Below are 27977 nucleotides of genomic sequence, written 5' to 3' on the forward strand. Positions count from 1 at the left end.
GTTCCCCCATCATGCTCATCGCAGCACGCAGGCAAGAGCCCAGGGCACCCAGGGGCAGGGTCCTGCTTTGCAGCCAGCCCCGCAGCCCATTGACGGGTGCTTTTTGTTGCCATAAGCCAAACCCATGCTTCAGGGTGCCTGTATTGTGTGATGGACCCCAAAACCATGCAGAGAGCTTCCCTAAGGCCAAAAGTGTGTTGTGCATCACCGTTCTCCTGTGCTGCCTCGTTGCTTTTACCCAGCGGTTGTGCAACACCCCAGCTTGGAGGGCTCCCAGGTGAAGACATGGCTGAAGGGCAGTGAGAATGAAGCTTGCTGACGGGCTCGCGGGGTGGCTCACAGCCCTCCCAACATGGGGAGCTGGCAGGGAGCAGCCTCCTGAGCACGTTCCCTGCCCCGAGGCTCTCGCAGAAACAAATGCCCTCTGCGTGCCGGCAGCTGGAAGGCTCTCGTGCCCGCCACGGGAGCTGCTGAGGCCAAAACTCCCGGCTGTGAACAATGAGCCGGGGAACGCCGTGGCTGTTGGCTGGGGTTCACCCGCGGCGGAGGCTGCTGCTGCTGAATCCGGCCGGTTCCCTCTCCCGAGCTCCGCTTGGCCAGTCAGATGCCGACGGCTCCAGTGAGAGCCAGAAGCAGCAGCTCCAGGTGAGCCAGGGTTTTTGCCAGCAGCTGGGCTCTGGGAAGAGCCAGGTCCTCACCTGGCCCAGCCAGGTCCTACTGGCCCAGAATTGCCCCTCTCGCCACCACGGAGCCCTCCTCTCATGCAGACCCTGGTGTGTGGACCAGGCTGGAGGGTGTTTCCCTGCCCCAAAGATGCCTGCCAAGGCCGTGAGCTCTCAGGTGGGAACTTTCTTGGTAAATAAAAGGGGGAATCGCTGTGTTGCTCCCCCCACCACCTGCCTTTGCAGAGAGGGTGGCATGGGGCTGCTCTCGGGCCATGGCCAGAACCACCCCAGGCACATGGATGGGTTGTGGCAGTGGTCGCACACACGCCCCCGACCTCCTGCTCTGCTCTCGCCCTTTCCAGCCCCACTTTTCCCTTTGCTGGTGCCTTTTCTGCCCCAGTGCCAACAGCCCTGTGCAAGGGACCTGAGAGCTGCCCGTGCCACGCTTGGGCCCCAGGGATGGGACATGCTGAGGGCAGTGCATTGGCCGTGTCTCCTGCCCCTTCTCCAGGGCTCCCAAATCCCCATCAGCCCCACGGGGAGGGGACCCACAGCTGCCTGGAGGGCACAGGCTCCTGCTCTGAGCACCTGGGGGCCCTTCACCCTGATTTTGGGTGGTGTCTGGTCAGACCATGCTGTGCCCCCCTGCCCTACCGGGGCCTTTCTGCCGGCTGGATCCGGGCCCCTGCTCTCCCCCCGGGCCCGGCGTTTGCTCCATCAGTTCTTTAAGGGAGGCTGGGAGGAACTGGGAGAGACTGGGGGGGACTGGGAGAAGCTGGTCCAGTGATAGGAGTGGGTGAGTTGCCAGCTATTTCCCACAGAGCCACTTGAGGGCGGCAACGAGCCGCCGCAGAGCTGCCGCCGCGGGGCCGGCCAGCTTGAACTGGGTGAACTGGGTGAACTGGGCCAGCCCGGGCGGGGCGGGCGCGGGCGGGGAGGAAAGGGGCTCCTCGGGCCGTCTCAGGACCCGCGTCCCTCCAGGGCCCTCTCTCAGGGCAGCTCAACCCGCGGGAGCCGCAGCCACGCGTGTCGGTGGCCACCTAAACCCCCTTGGAGACCAAGCGTGTGGGGCTCTGCCGGGGGGCATTCCTGCAGGAGCCGGGCTTGCCCGTAAGGTTAAGTGGGCACAAGAATTGAAAGCTTGTTTGCCGTTAGAGGAAAAAGCATCCAGGTTAGGTTTGGTCTGGTTGGGAGCACCCCACTGCTGCAGGGCAGAGCCCCCCGGCACTCGGCTGCAGCTCAGCTTGGCGAGTGGAGACGCTTCTCCCCAGACACCTCCTGTGCGTGTGCCCAGCACAGCACCTGTCCTAGAACAGAGAGGAACCTGCTCTCAGGACCCTCCAGCTTTTCTATTTCCTCTTTGGATACTTTTTCTCTCATCTTTGATGGAGATCGCATCGCTGGGTGTCGTTCATGCTGGGTGTGGAAGGCAGTTTCAGCTGCTCTCTCTCTTCGCAGGCTGCTGAGGAGACTCTGCCCTGCGGGTCCAGCAGGCTGAAACCCAGCAGCTCATGAGAGGGCTCATGAGACAGCTGCTACAATGGCTAACGCTCTTCTCATGGGGATTAATGGTTCAACTTCAATTCACCTGAAAAAAAAAAGACGCTCTGTCTCTCCCACATATGCTCAGTGGCTGAATTCAGGATCTGAAATGACGCGTTTCACTTCCCTGTGACTGTGCCGGGAATCTCAAGCCCAGCCACAGGACAGGCGGATCAAGGTGTCGAGCGACCATAAAGCTGTCCGTGATGTTTAAGAGCGGGAGCTGGAGGTGCCGCCTTCCCAAGGTTTACACGCGCTAGAGCGAATTATAAACGACAAGGGGAAAGAGCAGCGGTAGGGCTTGAGAAGCCTGTGGTAGCAAAATTGTCACCACGTGTCATTAAAGCCGCGCGCGTGTGGGGATTGCTGGCATCAGCAACCGCAGCTGTGGCTGCGCTTCAGGGCACTCAGCCCAGCCCAGGACTGAGGCTGGTGGGCTCAGGGGAACACGGGATTTCCAGGGGGGTTTGAGTGTCCCCAGGAACTTAGAAAAGCAGAACAGCGTGCAGTGCTGCTCAAGAAAGTGGTGACTGGGCACGCAGGATGAACAGACAGAAACGAGGCCAAGGAGAAACAGTCAGGAAACCTTTCCTACGTGGTCAGCTGGAGGAAGAGGAATTTAACAAGGGTACGGGGGCTGTGGAAGAAGCAGGGCTGTGGAAAGGCCGGTTCTGCTGCTGGCTTAAGTGATAACAGTTTGTGCCTGCTGCGAGGCGTTCTTATCACGGAAAGGAAAACGCACAGAACTAACATTTCTTCCCTTCTTTGGACGGTAGGAATGTTTTAATTGAGAAATTTGTTTTAATTACATTAGGTGATATCACAGTCTATTTTACAAGTTCAGGGTAAGAGGATGTGTGGACCAGTTACACAGAAATCCAGTGAAAGGATAAAAACCTACAACATGAGAAAAATGAAAAGGTTAACTTAATCCCCCAAAAATGAAACGCATTGCAAATTTGGTGTGAGTGGAAATGGGAGATTATACCAGGATCCAGAGAAGTACAAAGGATGAGACTAACATAATTTACAGTATTGGTTCTGCATGACCATCGTTTGCCCGTGTTCAGAGACAGCCTCTATTCCCCAGTGCCCCGCTGAGCAGATGGTCCTGTCTCTGAGGGTTTGGTCTGGTCTTGTCAGAGAAGAAAGCAAAATAACTGATGGGCAAAGGTCACAACCCACGTTGAGCTGGTCCCCAGGGTCACCGCCTACAGGAGTGTCTTCCACTGGATAGTCGGGGGGTTCTGCACCAAGAACTGTATGGAGGAAAACTAAAACAGCTCCAAAAAGCCCCATCTCAAACGTAGAAAAGTCTCACTCTGGAAGTGCTTACGAGAAGATCGTCATCATAGAATTTGGTTTCTATAATAACATTACCACTGTGGAAGGAAAAGAGGAGAAAGAAGAGGTATTAGAACAATGCATGAACAGTAGAAAACAACTGCTCCCCTCACTGCTCTGACAAGCCTGGGCTGACACCTTGACCCCCGCAACAGGAGCTGGGGTTTGGAGCCGCGTGCGGTGAGCACTGTGTCCTGATCCGGGGGCCGTCAGGGCTGCAGGAGCTCTCCACTGCATTCCTACGTGGAGCAGCTCCCCCATCCCTCCCGTGTCACCCCCTTTCTGGGCACAGTACCACACAGGCTGCAGAGGGCTCACAAACAGCAAACTTCTGCTCATGTCTGTTGCTAAAAATAAACTAGCAGTCCCAGCACCTTCAGGCCCCTCTTTTTCTGCAGTGATTTGTGAAAACCAATGGGAATTCTTTTTTTATTCCCCATCTCTGTCCTCTAGTGCTGAGCAAGCTACTTCAAGCAACTTAACATGTCACTTCCCTCAAGCAATGCTTAAATGCAAACACACAAGCATATTTTATACAAACTGCAATGGAAATGTAGATTTGGGTGTGACAAAAGCTCTGATGATTTAAGGTGCTGACTTTGAGGTTTTGGTAGACAAAAGTAAGAACTTTGGCTCTTGAAAATCAAAAGAGCAGTTCCATCTCCACTGTGGCTCTTGGTATCTGTAAATGCTGGCAAAGCTGAACCTGGCAAGAGCGTAAGGTTTTTGCTGTGGCGTGGCCAATGCTTGAACTCAAATGTCAGGGAATGTTCTCAGTCTGACATTCAGTCATCCTGGGAATCCTTTGTGCAGAGTGCCTCAGTTAGCACCAAATACCACATCTCCATTCTTTCCCGCTATGGAAACAGAGACAAACATGAGGTCTTTGGGAATATCAGAAAGTGAGGGGCTCTCCAAGTCTTGGCAGCTAAAAAAAGCTGATTTCTTTGGGCCACAAAAAAACTTGGATTTCTTTGGGCTGCTGATTCTGCTGAAAAGCCTCAAGAATGACTTTAGGACACTTCCATGAATAGGAGAGAGATCTGGGCTGCCCATGACAAGTGGACAGACTCCAGGGAAAGAATGTGACACTGGAAAATCCTCAAGGTCATTTGAGAAATGGACTCTCTCAACTCCCAGTCCTGAAAATGCCTTGATTTCCCAAAATGGACAAAACCAACTTGTCAGATGTCTTTATTTCTTTACTCTGATTCTGAAATCTGGCTCCTCCTGTCCTGACTGAAAGCCACTGGCTCTGGAAGCCAAGGACATGTGTAGCACCTACAGAGTCCTGAGCAGATTGTGCCAGGGAGCAGTGTTTGAACACTGATGCTCTCTCTGAGTCCACTCTCTGTGAAACGTGCTGTGAATAGAAATCAGTGATGGTAGTTCCCATCCTGGTGCCTTCTCTATGCGACTGGCTTTCCTCCAGACAGGGAACGAGAGGGAAAATGCTGGAGAGGGTCTTCCAGAGGACACAGTGACCTTGCGGTGAGACTGGCTGCTCCCTGTCTGCCTCTCGTTGGCAGGAGGATTCCCATACCCTTCTGTCTCTGCTGGCAACGTGCTCCTCATGTGCTTGCCAGCCCCCATCTAGCACTGCAGGGAGGGTGGCTTTTTGTCAGTGATTACAGCTTCCCAGGGGCCTCCCTCAAGGAACCTTTCCCGTCCCCCCACCAAAGCTTGTGCCTTGCTGTCCAACCTCAGAGCAACACCCAGCGTGCATTATTCTGACACAAGTCCTAGGGATCGCTGACCTACTCACAAGTCAGTGTGCAAACACTGGCCAGCACTAGACGTTTCTGAGGAAAGTGTGTGAATCCCATTACGGGTGACTGCAAAATGACTGTTTCCTACCTGTTAAGGGTATTTTATCCCCGAATACAACTCTGTGTGACTAAATGCACAGTTTATAAGCCAATATGAGACTTGCAAAGCTTGGCAAAATGGTACAGTGATGAAACAAACGCTACAACAGCTCCTACCGTGATATATTACATGAAAAACAACCACCTTGGACAAAGTGAGTGATCAATAGCTGGATTTGAAAGTGGCCCAAACATCTCTTTTTTTTTCCCTGGATGTAAGGGGTATTCAGCTGTAAAGCATTATAAAATCCTTTCACAGTTCACCTTTCAGAAAAATTAAGTAACTCTAATAAAGGATCAGTTCTACTTTCTCTAAACTTGTACTGCTATATTAATGCAAATTGGACCTATGGGAAAGAAGGTAATGAGGTTGGCTTAGCCCCTTTTATCTCTCAACAACTAAAGTAGTGAGGGTGATTCAGAGTTGGTAGCAGCTCCTTCTCTTCATTCCCACTGTGGTCCCCAAGGAAATGCCACACTGCTTTTTTTTTTTTTTTTTTTTGCCTGCTCTCAGATTCTGTAAGCCCAAGGCACTCACGTTAAAACGTTAGCTGGCATCATCTGTGATTCAGGTGCTGCCTCTATCAAGGACTGCCAAGTGTTTGTGGAGTTAGGAATCACAAAACCGAATTCAAAGAACCATTCTGCAAAGTAAAAAGAAGATCCAGAGGCATTTGAAAGAAGATAAAATCCACAAATGGTCCTTTTGCTTTTCACCTGACAGGCTGGGGAACTCCCTAAACTGTCCTGCTGTGCTGCCAACATTTTACATTTAAATTACTTTGTATGCCTTAAACTGCACTGAACCCTGCCCTACTCTTAAAGCAGATACTCCCTTTCTAAAATAGCTGATGGTAATGATAAAGCCACACCACTTCCTTAGCATTCAGTGGAAATTTCATCACACCTAATTGGAAACAGGGAAACCACACTCCCCCTCTTGCAGGCTGGATCGAGTTGAGATTAAGTGTACAATTGGTTGCCCAAAAGACAAGGAGCTCAATGTTTTATCTCCCCCTGCTCTGCCCCAGATTAAGAGTAATACTGCAGTGAGGGAGGTCAGATGTGCAGCTATGGAGTCACAGGGACAACACTCGGTGGCACTGCTGTAACCAAAGTAAACCAGAGGCTCCTTTAGCCCAGCCTCCAGTCTGGCAGTGGCCAGCAATAGGTGCTTCTGAGGGAGATACATGAATCCCCATAATGGGTGACTCTAAAATAACCTGTTTCCTTGCCTCAGGCAGCCTGTGGTGGATTTATGCCCTGAAGCATGATTACCCAGATTTTTTGCTTACATAACGAACTGTTAATACACTTATGAAATGCTATCCCTAATACTGTGGCCCATTAGTCCTGACAAGATGAGTGGTTCAGTGCTACTCTGAAAAATTAAAATCACCACGTTCAACCCATTTTAGTTTCTCTAATCCCCGCTGCACTGGGGGTCACTCCCTGTGCTGCAGCAGGACTGCACACAGAGCAGATGCATACCTTCTAGACACTGCCCTTTGAAATAAACTTTCTGTTCCAGTCGGAATTTTTCCATTTGTTCTGCTGAGGAAAAGTTTAACTCCCGAGACACTGCTTTGCATTTCAGGATTTTTTTAGGAACTCGAGCTGTGAAACAGATAAGAAGCATTATTGGACAGAATAAAACAAACCCAGATGCTTCAGATGCTATTATAATACTTCGAATAATGATTAGTGCTAGTACAAGATCATAGTAGCAGGAGAAATACAAATACAAAGGACTTTGTTTTTACATTTGCAGGAGTGAAATCCAAGATTAAGTACCTTGCCCCAAGCCAGGAATGAAACTTGTGACAGAACCAAGGATACAACAGTGATCTCTCAGACTCCCGGTTCTTCGTTGTTTATTACTAAAACCCACAATTCTTCAAGTCAACATATGAGATGTAACTTTATTTTTTACTTTAGGAAGTGTGCTGATGATCACAAGCAGTCGAAGGGCTGCTTAGTACACCAAGCGTGTTAGCCCTTCTCACTTCTCTTCTCCTTTCAGATTGTGTGTGCATCCCCAGGCAAACCACAAACGGCTATTTCTCAGACCAGCAGCACTGTTTCAGCCATCTCACACAGCTCTGGGAAGTCATCCTGTAAAAGTATACAAAATGTCTGTTCCCCAAACATTGAGACCCACAGGCAGTACTGAACTAGAGAGTTTAAGAGAGAGAGTAATTTGACAATCCAGGGTTTCTGGGCTCTTGCAAGGGGTGAGACACTAACAGCAAGTGGCAAACTGTACCTGGTAGATATTTCATGAAGCTTTTTTTAAAAGTGGAGGAGTAAAAGAAGGGACAGTTTGGGAGCACTGATTAACACGCTGAAAGGTCCTAATCAGGAGAATAGCGGGGGGGGAGTAAATATACTAAAACTCTCCCAAGCCCGTCGTACTTCAGTGGTGTGATTGTACATAATCCTTCCTGCGTAATAGAAAATATTTCATGTAAATTTATTAGAAATAAAAGAGGGGAGGGAATACAGCTGGCATGTGCTTTATGAGCCAAACTGTTCCTAAATGGAAAGCGTATCAAAACATCCATGAGTAGACAGCAGGCTGCTGTTTAATAAAAGGAAGTCTACAAAACCCCAGGCAAATCCATCTAATGAAGAACAGTTTAATGGAGTAGGACCTTGATAAGAAACCAATCTAGAGAGCTGGAGGGTTAGGGAATGTAAGCTACCATCCTATCCCATGGTGAAGTACACAGCCCACAGTTTGCTTAAAAGAAGTAAAAAAGAAAATGAAAAGTGTAAAGGAAGAGTTTTAAATGTAAAAGCTCTAATTATTTTCAGTCTTTTTTTTTTTTTCCAGCATAGAAATCTGCATGGCACCATCCTTTACTGCCCTCACAAGTACAGACTACAGCCTGTTGTGAATAAACATCCCCTTGCAGTTAAGTGTAAAATGACTTGTTAAAACTATTCTGCAATTTAGTAATTACATTTCTTTCATCCCCAAGACAGACGGCTGAGAATGTTTGCTTTAATATTGTAAAACTATAAAATAAAAGGTTACTTTTAATAAAAGTAGGACTGTGCAGTCTTTAAGCATCTGATCTAAGAGATTTTAACTGATATTTATACCATCAAGCAGAAATTTTAATTAAAGTTACTTATTTTAAACTAATTTTTCTTTTATACCTCTTTTTTTCCATTAAAAAGATAGAAGAGAGAGAAGTTAGATTCTCATCAGTTAGGTCCATTTTAAAACATGCTGAAATGCAGGTAAGCATAGACTTTATCCTAAATTTACTACTGCTTTTTGTTAACTTGAGGATATACTATACTTGCACATTTATTTAAGTGCTTACATAGCTAACATAGATTTAGTCAGATACTTAATTCTGATTAGATTAGAAAGTGATGAATGACACATTTCTAATTTACTAAGCAAGTAATTTTGGGTCCAACCGCATTTAGTTAAACACTGAAAGTCAATTAAAATATCCATATCATGTTTTCACATAGTTTAATAAAACAACCTTAAATATTTGGGACATGTAAGAAAGAAAGCTATCTTAGCCAAACTTATTTTATATTTCAAACTACATCTTTTATTAGATAATGAAAGGATTATTTTTATTTCCTGAATGAAAGCTGGCTGTGGTGACTGGGAACGACACTGGGGATTCTACAAGTGCTAGACCTCAGCAGTTTACTCCAAGATTTGCTTGTATATCGGAAGAAACCAAACTTTATGGATTTGCATATCCCAGATTGCCTCCCAGTTTTGAATGCACTGTCACTAAATTGAGCTGACTGGGTACATGGAAAAGCTCCTGCTCTCAAAAGCTGGTTTAGATGGTTAGTTCCAGTTTCAGGTGCTCAGGCAGTGATTTTCCCTATTTTCAGCGGTTTAATGTTAAGACTTCGGCAGCAATCCAATTTAATCTAAGTGGTAATAGTAAGTTTAGGTAGTAATACAGTATCATGATTTGAAACTTATGAGTTCATTTTTTAAAGAAACCTGTACTTAAATCAAATAGAAGTCCTGTTTAAAGGAAATATATTTTATTCACTCTACTATATATTTGATTCTTTGTTTGCTATGTCTAGACTGTGATTTGGCCTGAATGGCCACAGAACATACACACACACACACGTACTATATAATGACTTTGAGACCACATGGCCTTAATTTTAAAACAATTACTCAGACTGTTTCTGTTGCAGGACTGTACCAGAATTGCATTTCCTCACACCTTCTTTTAATTCATAGTCAGATTATCCTCCTTTGTTGGACACTGCTCCCCTTTCTTAGCCTATTTATTGAGAATAATCTATCCATCTCAGCCTTCTCTTCTTGCTAAGCCATACAAGAATGGCTTTTTTCCTCTCTTCTCCTAAGGAGGACCATCATCCCATCCATAATCTTTTCAGTGGCTTCTCCTAATAGCTCTTCTCTGCACCTGTTCCAGTTTGCAGTCATCCATCTTCTAGATGGATGACTGAACTGCACACCAGATAAGGTCTTAACAATTCCTTGTACAATGGGCATTAATCTCATGCCAGAGTATGTTTTAATTAATTCCCCAAGCTCCTCTGATGGAGGTGAGGGTCCCTGTTTTATATGTGAGGAAAACCTGACACACAGAGAGGTGATATGATCTGCCAAAGTGAGAAAGATGGCAGGAGGGAAATGGGGCAACACAACAAACCCTCCTGAGACACAGCTCCAGCTGTCCTCTCTGCCCCAGAGCACACCTTTCTGCAGTTTGCACTGAACCATGGCAGTGCAACAGTCTGTTGAGACAGAGTGAAGAGGATTCAAAGACTAGCTATGCCTCCAAGGAGCAGATTTTGCAGCACAAAATCTGGGAAGACTGGGAATATTTCTGGCTGATTTTCTTCTGCTTTCTAAAGCCTGATTCCTCATTTCTCCTAGGTCTCCTGTCACATAGTTATTTTAAGAAGGCAAAGCATCACTAACCTGCAGCTTAAGAAATTTAGTATTAAACTGATTAGTTACCACATTTCTTTTGAAAGTTGTATTTCAATTGCTTTCCTACAGTTGTATATGAAGGTGCTGGAATGTTTTTCTTTAATATAGGTATTTTGTATGATAGGCATGAGTAAATATCTGTTAAGGCCTATTGGCAGAACTGTTTGCTGTTAGCACTGGTATGAGAATGGTAGTACAGGTTAGCAAGGCTGAAGGAGACAAAGCTTGGAAAATGCTCTTAGTAATCGCTGAGTCACAGCTTTGCTTTCCCCTAGCTCTGACCTGCATCCTCTATTCCTGGCATCAAGCCCCTCTTAAGCTGAGACAACCTACTACTAGTCCTATTAATGAACTCTTGTCATAAAGCAGATGAATGGTGACCGGGGGGGGGACCAAATGAGGAGAAGGCAACTTGTTTCTCTTGTGCCTTAAGCTGGCTTTGAAACCAGGCATATTGCTGGAAGACTACTGGACTCACAGTGTTTTGCCGCAGATCTTCTGTACACAATCTCGGCAGAGGAGGATCTTTGTACGCTGGTTGCCTCCTTCAGACACAACAGATTTTCCAATTTATGGGAGAGGTAAGTCCTAGTAGTGACAGGCAGAACTCAGTCCTTGATGCTTAACCAAAAATACATCAATGTCACCAGCATAATTAAATGATCGAGTTCACTCCACTTACTGGAGATCAGCTATGGTACTCACATAATAGAAAAGCCTTCAAAATTAATTCAGTGAGGTCAGACTCTTCACAGAGCTGAAGCAAAGCTCTTGGCAAGGAACGTTACCTGTCACAGTGCTTTGTCACAAATAGAGAAGAGTAAGGGACAGTGAAGACCTCTGCTACTCAGTGGGGACTGAAGTGGAAGGGCAACAGGCCTTCCTAGCAATGGTAGAGGGACTGGAGAGCAGAATAAATGTGTCATGTATGCCATTTTAAAGCAGAGGTCAAATTTAGTGCAGGAGAATATTAGGACAGTTGTGGCCAGGCAAGGTAGTAACTGTGTATGCTTCTTCCCCACTGGTTCTCCATTTGACCTCTACCTTGAGTAAACCCTGTTATTATACTGAGAAAAGTCAATATATTTTTATGCTTGTAATTTTGGAACCAATAATCAACCTAGCAAAGGTCAGCCACTCATTCCTTATCCAAGCTGAGCTTCCTGTTTAGCATCGTTTAACTTGTCCCCTTTGCCAGCCACTGATCCACTCCCACCCTTCTCCACATGTCCCCAGGTTATTGTGGTGGAAGCCTCTGAAGGTGTGAAGTCACAGCCAGGACATCTGTTCTTCAAAGCAGGGGTACGCTCGCAACTCTGGTGACTCAGACATGCAGCACCAGCCAGCCTCAAAATGCACAATAAGGCCACACAGTACCTTCATGCTCCACTCCAGGTACAGACAGATCTTCTGTTCCTTGCCAGAGGATTTTCCCTGTTTCTGCATCCCGGAGGTTCATCCAGTTTCTGATTGGGAAGCAGTTAAGGAAAACAAGCTATGTACATCCCTAACTACTGTGCCTAGTATTCTTTGCTTAGCCCTGAAATAGGCTACTCCAGCTGAGTTTCAATCATGTTTTCTGATTCTCAGGAGGCCAAGTAAAAGAGACACTTTTTCCCAGAAAATAAATGAACAAACCAACCCTTGACCAGAATGAATGCAGTAAGAGTTGTATAGTCACAGATTTAGTTTTCACTTTAGACTGAAGCTTGTTAACCTCATTTATCATTTTCCATTGCTTCTAAAGGATAAAGGCAATGTCACTGTGCTGCAGAGAAGCAAGAACATTGCTAACAATAACAGATAATTCTACACAAACAATTGCTGTTCTCCAGCATTTGAAAAATGCTAGAAAAAGAAGTGCTTCCTATATAATATTTGAAAAAGAATAACACCCGATTGAGCTTGTTTTCCTAGTTTACAAAATATTAATATCAAGGGTTGTTCTATTGCTGTTGACCTGGTAACTGCCACTCATGGGAATTCTTCAGCTGCTGAGCGCTAAGCAAAGAGAGATCCTCTCTTTTCACTCTCAGCAATTGAGGCTGTGCCAGCTTTCGAAAAGCCCAGATCAGTGATTAACTGTTAAAGTTATAGGCGAATATGAAATACTCATGTTTTCAAAGGGACAATTAATAATGATCGTAAGCACACCTTTGAAAAACCTCTCCCGTAACAGAACTCAGACGTTGACACATCAGAACAAGGAGCCTGCACATCTGCCCGATGCCATTTGGAACAGGGATACAGCCGTCAGTAAGCCTGAGGCACAGCAGCAGCCTCCTGCTCCACGGCTCATCAGGGTGGCTCCGAGGAGTCACCAGCATAAACGCAAGGAGCCCGAATAGAGCAGGATATGTGAGATAAGCCCGTGCAAACCAATGCTTTTTCAGGTGTTTACTTCTGCTGGTTTATGGCAGTGTGCCCTTCGTACTCAGTACTTCCTAGACAAGAGACTGGAAACTATCCGTGAGAAAGCGAGACCAACTGCTCAGGGAACTGACTGGGGAGGTAGAAAAGTAGAAGAAGGACAATATGGACCTTGATGTAGGTATAAATAGGAGCTGTCAGAGATATGCATATTGAACTCATCCTCTAACATACACAGTTTCCAGGCAGACTCACACAAACTTGTCACATTGATAACATTTTTCCAGAGCTCCAGGGAAGAAACAGATGCTTTAGCAAATTTTGCATTACAGGGTAACATTTGTTTTAAAATTACGTGTGTGGAGGAGGGAAGGAAAGATGGCTGCTTCAGCGCAGATGTGAGGAACCTTTCCCTTCCAGAAAGCTGGCCAGACTTTCCATGTCCCACTGAAAGGGCAAGAGAGAAGAGAAAGGTGGGAATGTGGGCATGAGTCCGTTTATAGAGGCATGGCCTTACAGCTTCCAAAACTTAGCAACAACTTGGAGCACAGGAAGAGGGAGCATAGGGCATCCTGCTCATGCCCTTCTAGACTTGTTCTAAAACATATAATGTCTACCACTTGTTCTGGGATTAAGGCAAAAGTGAAAGGGGGAAAAGATGGAAAACATTATCCTTGGAGGGCCCCATATGTCACTTCCATATCCTGGCAGAAACCTGGAAAGTGGAGACGTCTCCCCAGCTAGCAAACCAAGGGAGACGGGGGCTGTAGGCAGGCAAGTCAGAGAGAAAAAATGAGCAGCGGCATGGCAAGAAGAACCTGCAGCGGGGCTGGGCACTTCATGTGGTGCTGGCTGGAAAACTCAAAGTCCCCAGCCAACACAATCCGCAGGATGGAACCGCCCCAACCGTAATTTAAAATGTAAAAAAAATTCCACCATTTTTCGATACATCTTCCCACAGACAAACATACAAACTAGCCAGGGTGAAGCTATTTGCATAGAAAGCAGTGTGCAATCTATCAAATGCCATGTATGAGGGAAAAATAGCAAATGAGACAATCTGAGCATCTCACTGACAAATTAATTTATCTCACAACATCCTGCGATGCAAACACTTTTGACTATTAGCTGTACAGTAATTCAGTAGATTGGGCACTTGATTATCAAAAACCTGTACTACCTTTAAGAAATGATCCCCTTCAGAAGTATGTACTTGCTCTTTGTTCACTATCAATATCAGTGGGAGTTATGAGCTAACAGGTCTGGCCACAGGCTGTGTAGTGCCAAACTGAGCAGTAGACAAGTTTCTCTGAACTGGAGATGAACCACTAACCAGAACAGCAAACCCAGCACTGCACAGGAACTGATCCAGCCTCCCAAGTGCTATACCAGTACTCTAACTACTGGACTATCTTCCTTTTTTCCTTGCCATGCCTTGATTTGCCTTACCTTCCTGTCCCTTTTCCCTTATCAATTTTTGGACTACTCTGAAATCACGTTTACCATTTTCAAAAGTATTACATTAGAATTGCCCTTCAAAGAGTATATGTAGCCTCACAGCTTAATTATTATCCTTACTTGAAATACACAGTTAGAGTGATAGTGACCTACTATTTCTGGTGAGAGAAAACACTACTGTAGACTACTGACCTCTGTCACTTCTCCTTATAAGGATTTATCTCTCAACCCACTCCAAGAGAGATGAAACAAATTGCGTTGCCATGCTGAACGATGCTAGATATGTCAACACCTGGGGTGTTGAGACTTCTATAAAGTGCTATCAGACTTTATTCTGTACTGATGTTCCACTGTAAGAGTAAATCCATGCAGGACAGCCTGCCCCATGTTTTGTATTCTGACTGTCAAATTAAAGATGACGAACAAATAAAAAGCTCAAGACTATATCCCTGCTGATGAGAGCATGCAGGTCAGCAATGCATGCCACAGTTCCTAGAAAGTATCTTGTATTTAAACAATCTGGACATTGCTAATCCATGTAAATTCCATATCAAATAAATAAAGGTTTAGTGTCAGTGTAGCTAAAGGCTTTCTGGCCTAGACAGATGCATGTGCAGGTTCAGGACATGCTTTTCCAGCTTCTGCAAATAAAAAAATTAAATCGACCTGCTATTCAGAGTGTATACAGAGTTAAAATATGTGGATCCAGACATATTTAAGGGATAAGAATACTCTAGCCAGTTCACAAGTTTTTTCTCAGTAACGAAGCACTATTAAAAGGGAAGAACAAATCATCAAATCTTAAAAGTGCATACACACAATCCTCTTATATTTGAAAAAACGCTTTGCATTCAAGAGATTCATTCTTTTAAACAAATAAATGTTTAAAAAGAAACAGGCATCTGAAAAAATTTCCTAAGTAAAAACTGAGATAATTTATAAAACTTAACTGTAATGGAATTAAAAAAAAAAAAGGCAAAGCCCATCAGAAGTGATTTTTTGGCAACGAAATACCTGACAAAGCAGCAGCTGTACTGCTTACCTAGTTAGCAGCTTATCACACTATTTCTGTCATCTTGGATAGAAAGGCTGGTACTAGGACATACTCCAGAGTGAAGAAAATGGAGATCTTGAACCAAACCCACACACAGTTATCTTCTAATGTGTTTAATTGGTTTAAGATTCTTCCATCCCAGCATGAGAGATATTGTTACTAAAAATAAAAAGTGCTCCATCTTCCGAGCAGCAGTGGAGACCTGCAGGCATGATGAAGAGGGCATTTTAAGTATTATTCAAAAGGAGAAAGTAAATTAATACAGGTTTAACACAATTACTCTTTTTGAAGTGGCTCATGTCAAGCCACATGGCAGGGGTAGCTAAGGAGTGCAAGTAGAGAGCAAGGCATTTACAGCTTTGTGAAGTTAACATATATGGAAAAAAAAGGAAGAACAATAGCATATTCCTAACTCAGCTTCTCATTCTAAAAATCACAAGAACACTCTTATGCCATTAAATTTTCATTTTCCTGGATTTTGGGGTTTTTTGTAGGAAACAATGTCTGATTTAGGACTCAATAGATCAAATGCTCTTCAGTGCTGAAGGCAAGGAAGGATTAGGCAGAACAGCAGAAGGAAGGGTGTACTGTTGATCTATTTATATTCCACCACCTATTGGGTCAGCAAAGTCTTACATAAAAGCTTTGTAGTAGCTGGAATTTGACTTGCTTTATATACATGACATGAATTAGCCTCCTCACAGACCTGCTTTGCTTAGCCTGATGAAAGGAAATGGTTTGTGCATTTCTAAATCCAAGTTTTGTTGTCTTGAATACCTCTGATCTCAGAACAGAAATTCTTTCTCTTTTGTATCTGCCATAGAGATCACCTCATTCAAACAAATCAAAATATACATACTTATCTTTAAGTGCTTTAGCATTGCAAAAGATTCCCATGTATTACCACGCTGGTAATTAAGAATAACCTTGAAGGAAGAAAATTAGTACAAACAAAATGAATCATTGAAGTAGTATGGAGTTAAAGAAGTTCTGCCCCAATCTCCCTGACTATTATTTGTATGTTGTAATGTTTAGCACTTCCTGAATATCTCAAAGTCTGCAACAAACAGTAGGTGTCATTTCTTCCATTGAAACAGTCCATTTTTCATTTTATTTCTTGCTGTCTACACCATTCTAAAACCTTAGGAATGGCTGCACTCTTATCTTTCATAATAAAAGCAAGCCTAATGTTCATAACCACTCCTGGAAGGGAAGGTCTTTCATCATCTTTGCCAGCTTTTTGGTTTTTTGTATATGAAATGCAACATTAAGAACTGCTCACTACATGCCAGGTGCAAACAGGATCTCAACAATTACATGCTAGTAAGAATTGTCCTACGGGACAAATGACAGAGAGAAGGTGGAGAAGGTGGAGCTGAAAGCCCTGAACGATTCAGACTTACATCTCTGTTGCAGACCCAGAAAAGCTTCTGATCTGGACTGCCCAACTTTCACTCCTGATTTTACATTGTCTGTCATGAAAAGCAGACACAACCAGGCACTCATGACGTGTGCGAGCATGTTACTTTAAAGACTGTTACAGGTAAGTAAAGATCAACCTTTAAGGATTATACTTTTATCAGACATACTTTCCCAGAAGAACATTTGCATCTCAGTTGTTTCAATCCAGTCTGAGGAGTAAAGACCAAAGTAAGTTATGCAAAATAACTACCAAACTACAGGATTATGAAGTAGACCACCCAAACAGCCTAATGCTTCTACTCCACTCATACCATTTGTCCTCTAATGTTTCAAATCTCTAATCTCACTTTTTATTACAAGTCCCAAATCCCTCTTCCGCAGAACTTTTAATCGTGGGCATAAATTTAAGCATATGCATAGACATTCTGCTGAATCAGGTCCTTGAGTTCACTCTGTTCACACTGAAGAGAAATGCTGCTGTCTTTGGTGTTTAATAAAACACAAGTAAACGTGTTGGCAGTGTGTTAAGAGAAAAGGAGTCTTTCCTCCTAGCCTAAGGCTGAAATTCAGTGCAAAATCATATCTGAAGGAACTGAAGGAGCGTCCATCCATTCTGTCTGGTAACAGAAGTACCAAAACAAACACGCAAACTGGAAGCTATTCCTCAAACATTACTGGAGCCTTGGGCACAGCAATGTCAACTTCTACTGCTTTCAGACAGCAGCACATTCTCTTGGGTTCCAGATTAGTCAGAAAGCGTGCTATGACAGCTCTTACAGGAGCAGGTATTTTGTAAAACTCTGCTATTATAAACCAACTTTCCTGGAGTGACACACAAGATATGGGTTACTGTGCTGGGGACTGGAAAGGTGCTCTATTAAATCCTCAAATGGAAGGAAGCCAATTATCCCTTCAAAGCACTCCTGACACTCCTGTACTCACTGTAAAAGAGCCTGCTTTTAAAGTCTCATGCACAGAACAAATTGCTGCGCAACAGAAGCCAGGGAGATCCACAGATTCATGTGAACCACATGACAAAACGCAGCAAAAGTCCTCAGCAACCGACAGTCATTTCACAGAAAATTATGTAATCAGAGGGATATATTTAACAGCTATAGCATCACAGCAAAAAAAATCAACACAATTTCATATATTCATATACTTTGTACTTCCCTTTTTACTTTCCCCCTTACATCTTCGCTTGCAGATGCAGTCTGTGTGGATCTTATATCACCCCATATTTTCATCTAACATCAGACAGTCCCGGATTAAGCTGTTCTTGGCCTGTACTTGGAAAGACAGCTAAACATGTTACTGAATACCTTGTGAACTTTACCTTGATTGTAATAGAAAATTATGCTAATAGGGCAGAAGTTAATATTGCTACATCATATTATATTAAGTAGACCTCAGATCATTTCTGCTATGCAGTAAGGTTGGTGCTGTTGTTAAGCTACAGTATTCATTGCCACATGTCACATTCTCCCTGTAAGAACTTAACAAAGACACTCTCTGCACCTTGGGTAATCGTTTTGAAGATGAGCTATGTTCCCACCATGAAAGTATTTCCTGCTTGAGCCTCTTAATATATATTATCTTAGCAGGGCTCACATTGAGACACACTGCAAAAGTCTACAACAAAAATGCAGCATAGGTCAATTCATAGTCAGATCAGCTGCAAAGAGATGTTGATCAAATCAGAGAAATACAGAGGCCGTTTGACATGTCATACTTTGGAAACGCAGTAAAACCACATCCAATGTTTGCTAATAAAAATTTTATGCAGACTATCCAGTTTAACATCTGTGCCTTTCAAACAGTTTAGGTTGAATAATACAATTATTATTCATTATTTTCATTAAAATGGACAATTAACATCTCTACTCCATAGCATCCTAGTGACGTCATGTAGCAGAATAAGGCACAGAGTTTGCTTTCAGTTAGTTTACATTTAATTTGCACTCTTGTCAATTTTCTGTCTGAAAATATTCAGAGTGAAATCTCTACAAATCTTAAATATTTACATCAGAATTGGTGACACCTGTAGTAGGCTTAACACAAGCAGGTACTTGTACAAAAACAATGAAGATGGATTGCTCCTAGACTCTGTAAAGAGAAGAGTTCAGCATGGGCAGGCAGGGTGGGAGAATGTGTTTTGTTTCTTCAGTGTAACACAGAAGTATTGCAAACTAAGCCAGGCTTTGATTTCACTGACTTTTCCTCTCTTCCTCAAACCAAAGGAGCAAGAAACAAACGGATGTACATTTTGAAGGGAAGAGTTACAGGCCTACTGAGATGAAGGTAAGGGTCATCAGAAGGAAAAAGGTTAGAAAGAATAAATGAGAGTGGTTTGCAAACGGCTGAACTAGGGACAGATGCACACACTATTGTTTCAAGATTTACCTCTCTGTCCAGATGAGTCTAGTCTTGTAGAACTCTCTTAGAAATTCCAGCAATTCCTATCACCGCTGAGCAATAGGAACCAATTCAGGCACCTGCAAGTAACCTTTGATTTCTTCAGACAAAAGCAACAATATGTGACATTCCCCGGCAGCTCTTGCCTGCAGCAGATGAGAAGACTGCCTTGCTACCCTGATGTACCAGCAAAGGCCACATAGACGCTTCCAGAGCATGTGCTAGGCACTTCTCTAGGACCTAAGCTCAACCTAAAAAGACCAGCCACTTCTAAGCCCCAAAAGAAAATACATAAGATTTGAGATCCTTAAGGACAAAAGTTAAAGCAAAAAACAAAATGCACTTGTGGTACATAGAATAGAGTTTGTTTAAAGTGGGAATAAACTCCAAATCAAATCTACACACACAAATCACCAGCTTATGGGGCAGGTTCTCCTGTCAGAGGGAGCAAGTGGCTTTGTGTGCCAGACCTGTGGAAGTGCTTTGTTTGCTACTATTAGAAATGTGTTTTGTTTCCTCAAGAAACAGATGTTAAAATGGTTCCTAGAACCAGAAAACAATGCCAAAATAAAAGCAAGCTGAAGCAATGCAGTGGTTTTATGCTGCTTTCTGCTGCCTATTGTTTTTTAGGCTTTTCTTTGGCTTCTCTGAATAGGTTTGACAGAATTCCTTTATACCAATGCCTCAGCAGGAAAAACAACATGCAATCACATCTGGAGATTGCTTTACATCCTAGGTAGTAAAACAATCAATAACTTAGAAAAAGTCATCATTGCTTGCAGGACCATCTCAGAACCATGAATTGCACAAAGAAAATTATTTTCTCTTTTCCAGTGTGGTAACACTCAACTCCTTCCCATCTTCCCTGAATTTTAAATGGATCTCAAAAATTAGCATGTTAGAAAAGCTTGAGCTCATGCTAAGAACCCTTTGAATATTAACATAATTAATGTCATCAGTAATACTCTGAGTTTGCAGAAACAGCAGGTGAATCAATGGGAATGATGTATTCATCCGAGAAAAGAATGTGACCTTTAAAATCCATAGGGCTTTATCAGAATGCAATTTTAAAGTGGGTTGCTTGTAGCTCAGTGGAAAGAACAAAACTGAATGTAACTAAGGAGAAAGCTAATAGAGACACCACATACACCAGGGGAACTAAAAATACAGTTGAAACATAAAACACTGGGACCTGCTTACAGGAGATGCCTCACCTCTATCTAAAGGTGAGGTAGCTCACAGGACAGCTTGAGAAGCCACTCTGAGGAACGGTATGATGAGGGGGGAGGCAATTAAAAGAAGAACATTCCTGCAATTCAAATCTGGCTGGATAGAGATTTTTTTTATCCAGAATGCTTAAAATTAAGTTAAATGCTTTAAACCTCAAAACAATTTGGAATAAGTTTGCCCACTTCTTAATTTTAGCACATCAAACAATTTTCCTTTCTGCAAGTGAACGCTGAAAGTGATTCAGCGATTGAAACAACTTCATCTTAACTACTTCAGAACATTCAATCATTTCAACACAGCTGAACTATTATGATAATATTTCAAGGTTCTCAGCAATAAGTGAACTAGAGGGAGTTTCATGGAAATAATCTATCAAGGGGTTCTGGTGAATAACTTCATTTTCATAAATGAGGTTGTAACCAGAAGCCCTCAGAGGATTTTACCTCCCTGTAAATCATTATGGCCTATTGTTCTTTACAGAATTGAAATGCATGATGTCACGACAGTCACGCAATAAAATTAGCTTTAACGGAATGAGGTATTTTGAACCTTGATATGCCTCTTTATTTTATACCACTATTCAATTGTTTTAAAATATGCATTATATTGGCTTGCTTATAAAAGAAAGCTTGGCTTGATTTCATGTCATTTTTGCAACACTGTAGGAGTGGATTTTTTTTTCACATGTTTAAAAGGATCTTCACACTTCCCCATACTGACAGGGCACAGACCCGAGCAGAGGAACAAAGACTTCTTTGACCAAATGTTTAAATGGGATAAACATGGCTGCTTAGCTGGCGTTTTCATGTAGCTTCACTTGAATGACCTGTAGCCTTGAGTGGAGAGTGGAAAAAAACCCAACTACCTAAAAGGCTTTAAAAAGGCAGTTTTATACAGCACTGTTTGTGGCCAGTCGATGCCTTTGTTCCTTGAAGGCCTCTGCAATAATTTCTCTATTGAGCAAAGTGATGTTTATTGAAAATGGCACAGCTGAGCATCAGCAGGTTCCCCTGCTGTTCGGTTTATCTATCCTCTGAACTCCAAGCAACAACTCGTTCTGAAAGTGTCCCCCTGGTAAAATAAGCAACTGACAACACAAAAAGCCTAGACGACTTCCAACTGCCAGTACTTATGTTGTGACTATGTGCTTTTTCCCCCATTAATGTTTAATTTCTATTTTTTCTCCTTCACTTCATATCTCTTCTTACAGAGCTCCCTAGCACACCAGCCTACTGAGCTTCAAAGACTGCTTCCGATAATCCACAGATTTATCAGTTTCATGTATTTTAGAAGAATATGTCATTTACTGGAGGTATTAATATATCATGTACATCTAAGAACAGGTCTCCAGATTGGAAATTGATGGAAGACGGGGCTTTGTCACAAACTCATGCACTGTGCTACCAGTTTGCACAGCTTCACACCATCACTACCACCTACCTTGGGCTACGCCAGACAGGAGACGAATTGTCTAATTTAACTAGAAAGATAGGATGTCCCACTGAATACACAATACACTACAGTTCAGTGACTAATAACTTAAACAATTCCTAGTAGTACGCTCTGCTTCAAAAGATTTCAAATAATGTCCTCAAAGTAGCTTTTTAATAACTGCATATCATAGAGACTGGGAAAGAAGCGTGAAAACTTGCCCAGAGCCACACAATGAATCAGTAAGAGAAGAGGAAAGACATCTCAGGAGGTGTTTGGCTTCAAGTCTTGTGCTTCAATAGACAATACTGCCTCTCTCTTTAGACAGCCAGGAACTGTGCTCTCTGGCTATGGAAACTCTTACTCTAACTTGGAGTGACTGTGCAGTAGCACAGACTGCTGCAATCATGCTATGAAGCGGGTGCCAGTGGTTCCCTTCACTCCATGTTTTTCTTGCTTTTGATGGTTTCTCCTTCACCCTAACTAGAAAGCAGGGTGGTTCTGAATGACTGCCAAGCATTACTAATGGAAGTGGGGGTCAGGAAGGAAATAAAGATGACTGTTTGCAGAATTAAAAGTACTTTTTAGTGTCTAAAATGGTATGTTAAAGCAGGACAAAAAGTAGATGTATTAGCTCTGACAATAGAAGCAAAATGCTTCTAGCTAGAAAAATAAGTAAACCTCTGAAACTTATCAATAATATTATTGTTCATTAAGACAACTTAAAACCACCAGAAGTATAAAATAAGAGTCGTGGGGGAAAATATCACATTTGTTCTTTTCTTGCTTCATATTAATTCAAACAGAGTTCCTGTGAAAATGTTTAATTTCCTTTTTCCTTTTTAACTCTGGACACTCAAGCATATTCTGAGACAAAGTGCTTCAGTGAAGTCCATATATGGGTCACACTTAATATCACAGGTTGTTTCTTTGTTCATTTAAGACAAGTTAAAATATCTCCCCCACTCTAAAAATGAGAGATGCCCCTGATACACAGTTTCTAACATCCTTTAATATACAAGGTTTCCTTCTACAAAATTTCATTAGGTGTAAAAAGGAGCCCAATGAATGAGCGGAAAGACAGCACTTTTTCATGTATTCAAATTGTCCTCAAAATTGCCAGCTCCGGGAACTATAGCAATAATTTTTCAAAACGTAGTCAGCAGTTAATCTGAAAGGACAAAGTCTTAGGACAAATGCTATGGCTGTTCACTGCTAGCAGGGACAGGCAGGCACCATTTTGTACAAAGTGACCATCCATTTTGTACAGCATGACCTTCAGAGATTACTGTCTAAAGGATTCTTAAGAGCTGTACCAATATAAACATATTTTGCCTAAGTAAGTCCAAACAGCCTGATACCACCTTCACTCCATCAGCACTTTCAGAGTCAGACTCCTTGAACATGGCCAGTCAGTGGTTGAGCCATTAGTCTAAATTTCAGAGAAAATGCCAAGTCTTGAAGCTGTTTGGTTAAAATAAACTCTCTGTGCTAGACAGAGTTGTGCTTCCAAAATGAATGCCACCTGACCAGCTTTATGAATGGACCTGTAACACCGTGATATTCCCTTACACTGTGTCGTAATGGAACCATATTTTGGGATTAGCTGTTTCCATATCCATTGAAGCTTCCCAGCGTTGGACTGCAAGCAGGCAGCCACTATGGGGAAGGGTCCACACTATTGCATCTTGCCTTGTTTCCTTTTTTCATTACATTCTTTCAGAATCTGTTGGGATCAGAGCAGAACAAAGTCTGAGCACAATCCTGGAATAAAAAAACTTCTGGAAAAAAGCAGTAATTTCCTGCAGCAAGCTTTTCCTAACTTATTTTTGCCTGAAAAAGTTTCCAGTATTTCCAGCCTCACCAGATCCAGCTGAGAATGGGCAAGGACTTGTTTTTCACTCATTCTTGTATTGTTTTTATGCCATCTATTAACACATACAGTTTAACATTTTAGCGGGAAATCTTTCAAATCTTAGATAGCTACCTTTAGTTGAACTCCTAAACATCAGGCTGCCATTTTTCCGTTCACAAAATGCCATGCAGAAATATGTCTATTTGTTTTGATGGATCTCCTCTATTTGTGAGGGATGTCTGAACATCTGATAGCCCTATCCCTTCAGATTGCTCCATATAGGCCAATTATAAGGAGAAACAGCAGTCCAGTTAGCAAAGATGCACACTGTGACTGTACAGCTGGCACCTAGAAAGAATCAGCCTGGAGAGGTCTGGCAGCCCCTACCCAGAACGACTCCGGTGTTTTAGCACTGCACACCTCAGCACTGTAGGCCAGGAATACAGGCTAATGACAATAAGATGGGCCTGCACACAGCCAGCCCAGATATAATAGAACTTTAGGGGTTCCCTACCAAAACTCGGCTATGAAATTTTGAGCCACTTCATACAAGCCATTGCCCTTGACTGCTCTCTCCACCAGAGGAGCAACCTCTTGTAAAAAATACTGGCTACTTAGTTGCACAAATAGGTAAAACAACATTCCAGAAAAGGATGCAAATGTACTTAGAAGAGCCTCAAATGAGCTAGCTAGATACTTTGCGAAATGGTAACTGAGTCTTACTTAAACTTACAAAAAAAACCCAAACCTATGGGGAAGCCAGTTTGTGTGGAGTGCGTTCTAGTTCAACCAAGACGAGCTGCTGGGCTTCCTAACACTTGTTCTATTTATTCCTCTACTACAATCTTCTCAGTGTGACGTCTTTAACGAGGAGATCACAACATCCTCTATACTGGCCAGGGAGATTAAGCAACACACAGAGACACAACATGAGAAAGCAAGAGTCTTTGAAATTTAACTCAAAATCTGTGCTGGTTTGCCATAAACATTTGACATTTAAATAACTGCATAATGTTAATCTTCCACTAGTATTAGACTGTTGTTATGAGTAGGTATTACAGGATAAAACCAAACCATTTCCTTTTGAAAATATATTTCTTTATCGCTATATAAAAGATGTCTGCTAATTTTACCTAGGGTATCTTTTGTTCCTGGGAGATACAAATTTAATGGTGGACTTGCCCATGCGTAGCTGGCACTTAGACCACAAGCTAGGGAGCAAGGAGTTAGTTTTTCATTTTCATAAAGCTCAACAAATACACTATTTGCTACTAGAATGTCAACTGACATACATTCAGAGCAAAGTTCATCTATTTCTGAAATGACCAGTACCAGATTTTATAGTATTTCTTTACAAGATTAATTGGTACAACAAGGATCCCAAGAACATAATGGAAGTAATTAACCTCTCATTTCTATGTTCACATTCATAAGAGACTGCTTTAGGGTGAGAAGCGGGAAGAAAGAAAAGAAGATCACAGTTGAAACAAAAAGAGAAAAATTATCTCTTGTCAGTAGTCTGGCTGCACTACAAAGCAAGTACACACAGCAGCAATAAATTAGGGTTTTTTTTTAATAGAAAACTAACCAACAATCTTAGCTAGAAGTGCATATCTGAATGCTCAGATTTGTGGCATCTGAACTGCCTTTCATTTAAATAAGTCTGCTTTAATTGCTTATTTTCTATCTTTTTCCATTGTAAGACAAACAAAGATGCTATTGAGGATGCATCTCCCCTGATAAGGCAATCAGAAAATGAGCCTGAAATTACAGTAATATTTTGCATAAAAGCTTCCCTTAGTAATCCAAAAGAGCTCTAATTTCAAAAACCACTGTTTTACTATGCTGCCATCCTCAACAGTGCAAAAATTCTTTTGGATTCTTTGTGCCTGTACTCCAAGCAACTCAACTGGGCTCCCTCTCTTAGAGAACCTTTATTTATTCCATTTATAAGGATAAAAAAGGCACAGTACGGTAGCATTGCTGAATGTTTAGCAGTTCAACAACATCTGGTTCTTCATACTACCATTCCTTTGGACTGCTGCCCATGTCAAAGACCAGCACCATGTAGTTCACACACAGAGGATGCATGTACTACCTAGACATCTATGTTTATAAAGCCTCCTATTAATCATTCCTGTACTGCCATAAATTAACATTAAGTAGGTGACTGGAGTGTTCGCAAAGGAAATAGTCCTGTTAGCTTGGTTAATTCTCTCAGATGGATACTGTTTACTCAAGAATTTTACTGTGATCTCTGTCAGCAAAAAATATTCCACCCAGAACACATATTCCATCTTTTAGTGCAATCCTTTTTCTCAGTCTTCATTAAAAAAACCCAAAGAACAAACAAACAAACAAACTTGTAGCAGCTGCAGACAAATTCTGCAAAATAAAGGGGAGATACATTTAAGCCCTCCTATACTGAACTGTATGCCCTTTAAATACCCCTTGGAGAAACACTGTTCTGTGGGCAACTATTGGTAAGAGAAGAAAGGTATCTTCCATGAAAATGTTCTCACACAGATGCACATATTAAGAGAAGAAACAGGTTATTTACCACAGAAGCAGCTGTCTCCCTTCTCTTTACCAAAGCCCCTATTGATATAGAGCAGAGAGTAGACGATTAACATGTGAGATAGTGGAAATATGGATAGGAAAATCAGCAGTTCTCTGCAATAGTTTAGTCCCAGTATTCTTCTCAGTTGAACTAAACAACTTGGCCATTCAAAATTTAAATCATTAAGAAAGGCTAATTTCAAGACCAAATCTCTTTACAATCCTACTTTGGTTCAATGATCAAGAAGGTGCAGCAAGTATGTCAGGTGACATCATTTGTCGACGTACTTACACATCGAACATGTCCTAAAGGAGACGAGACTTGAAAACAGAACACCTTTTTTTTTTTTTTAAACCCTAGTTGAATTAGCTCTGCCCTAAGTCTGAAACCTTCTTAGGTTCCAGAATAACTGTTACCTAGTGTTACCTATAAATTTCAGATGAAGTTTTATCCGTAATCTTTATTCAAGGTATCAGTGAGAACATTGCTTCCTGTTAAATTTTTGCTGTACCGCAGTAAATTGATTCATCCCATTAAAATGATAAGAAAAGGATTCTACTTGTTGGAGCTATAACTCCAACAATAAAGCCTTAACAAGAAGCAATGCTTCCACCTATGAAGAAAAATAACAGATTTTGAAAGCAATCTAAGAAGCTTCCTGCAGCACTCTTGAGATTCCAGGGTTCCTTAAATGTAAGTTCCAGAATTTGACAGCTTCAATAGTAAGATTATTCTGTGTCACCTGTTTTAAATGAAGCTTTCTTCAGTCATCCTCTCTGGACTAAAATTAAAGCACTTCTTCAGATGTGCAAGAAAAACCAGATCACATATGCACATCTACAAAGACTATCGAGATACTGCTGAACTTCAGAAGAAAAAGTATGTCCACAAACATTTGTGTAGCTGATAAAAACTACTGTACACAAAAAAATAGTATTAACTTATTGGCAAAGCAATCCTAATCAATGTTGCCGAACACTGATTTCCTCTCTCAGTAGCAAGCAGCATGAAGAAATCTGAACCCTGAGCAGTGAATACAGAGGCTCAGAGATCAACTGTATGTGATCAGGTCTGTTAAGGCCTCCCTGGCACTTATAAGAACATTTACTCTGCCAGGTCAATCTTCCTTATGGTTCAGACACTGATTACATTCCAATAGAAAGAGATGAGAAAGTGATATCCACCTGCTTTCGTATTCATTCAAAACCTGTGATTTTGTTTGGACACACCAAGGCCTCTAAAGGATGGCACTGATGATGTTAGCTTGAAGAACTGCTTCTGTATATCCTAAGATTTCTGATATGCAGGTTTACCTTCACCTTCTCTTTTAGAGGATGCTAGATGGATCTGTTAATGAATGTGGTACACATACAGTTTTACGTCGTCTTGAAACACACTCATCTCTTCTCTATACAGTGTGTGGGAAAAGTACAGTCTGGGGGTACTTCCTACATAGAACAAAAGTTCCACAACTTTGCTCTGACTTCCAAAAGACTCAGACTCCCTGGACTTGGACTCCTAGATATTCCAAAATACCCACCTTGGCAAGGAGAATCCCACACCAGAATGGTGCTATCAATGGAGAATAAGATGTTAGGAGAAAAAAGGAGCAAATTAGGATTTGTGTATATGACATAACAAGTCAACACGTAGAGCTATATTAGCAAGGACTGTGACACAGGTCCTTAAACATCAAATCTAGCAACTGGGAGGGACTGCCATTTAAAAAAAATCTTTTACAGCAGAAAGATTGGCCAGGGCAGAGCCCAGGAGTACAGATTTTGTATATTTGAAAGA

At 42.4% G+C, this 27977-nt stretch overlaps 1 protein-coding gene and 1 long non-coding RNA gene across 2 annotated transcripts in view; both read right to left on the reverse strand.

Moving 5' to 3' along the window:
- Positions 1-2959: 2959 nt before the first annotated feature.
- The window catches only part of PDE6D (phosphodiesterase 6D), a 40182-nt gene continuing 15164 nt past the window's right edge, over positions 2960-27977 (reverse strand). The window contains exons 2-5 of the mRNA XM_074834078.1: positions 11763-11851; positions 6911-7036; positions 5958-6063; positions 2960-3589 (exon numbers count right to left, since the gene is read on the reverse strand). Of these exons, the coding sequence (XP_074690179.1) occupies positions 3508-3589; positions 5958-6063; positions 6911-7036; positions 11763-11851 (403 nt within the window). The 3' untranslated portion in view covers positions 2960-3507. The remainder of the gene's footprint in view (positions 3590-5957; positions 6064-6910; positions 7037-11762; positions 11852-27977) is intronic.
- The window catches only part of LOC141927150 (uncharacterized), a 29924-nt gene continuing 14703 nt past the window's right edge, over positions 12757-27977 (reverse strand). The window contains exons 3-4 of the long non-coding RNA XR_012624305.1: positions 15256-15469; positions 12757-12841 (exon numbers count right to left, since the gene is read on the reverse strand). This is a non-coding gene — a long non-coding RNA (uncharacterized LOC141927150). The remainder of the gene's footprint in view (positions 12842-15255; positions 15470-27977) is intronic.

Source organism: Strix aluco, chromosome 9, assembly GCF_031877795.1.
Source record: "Strix aluco isolate bStrAlu1 chromosome 9, bStrAlu1.hap1, whole genome shotgun sequence".
Taxonomy (NCBI): domain Eukaryota; kingdom Metazoa; phylum Chordata; class Aves; order Strigiformes; family Strigidae; genus Strix; species Strix aluco.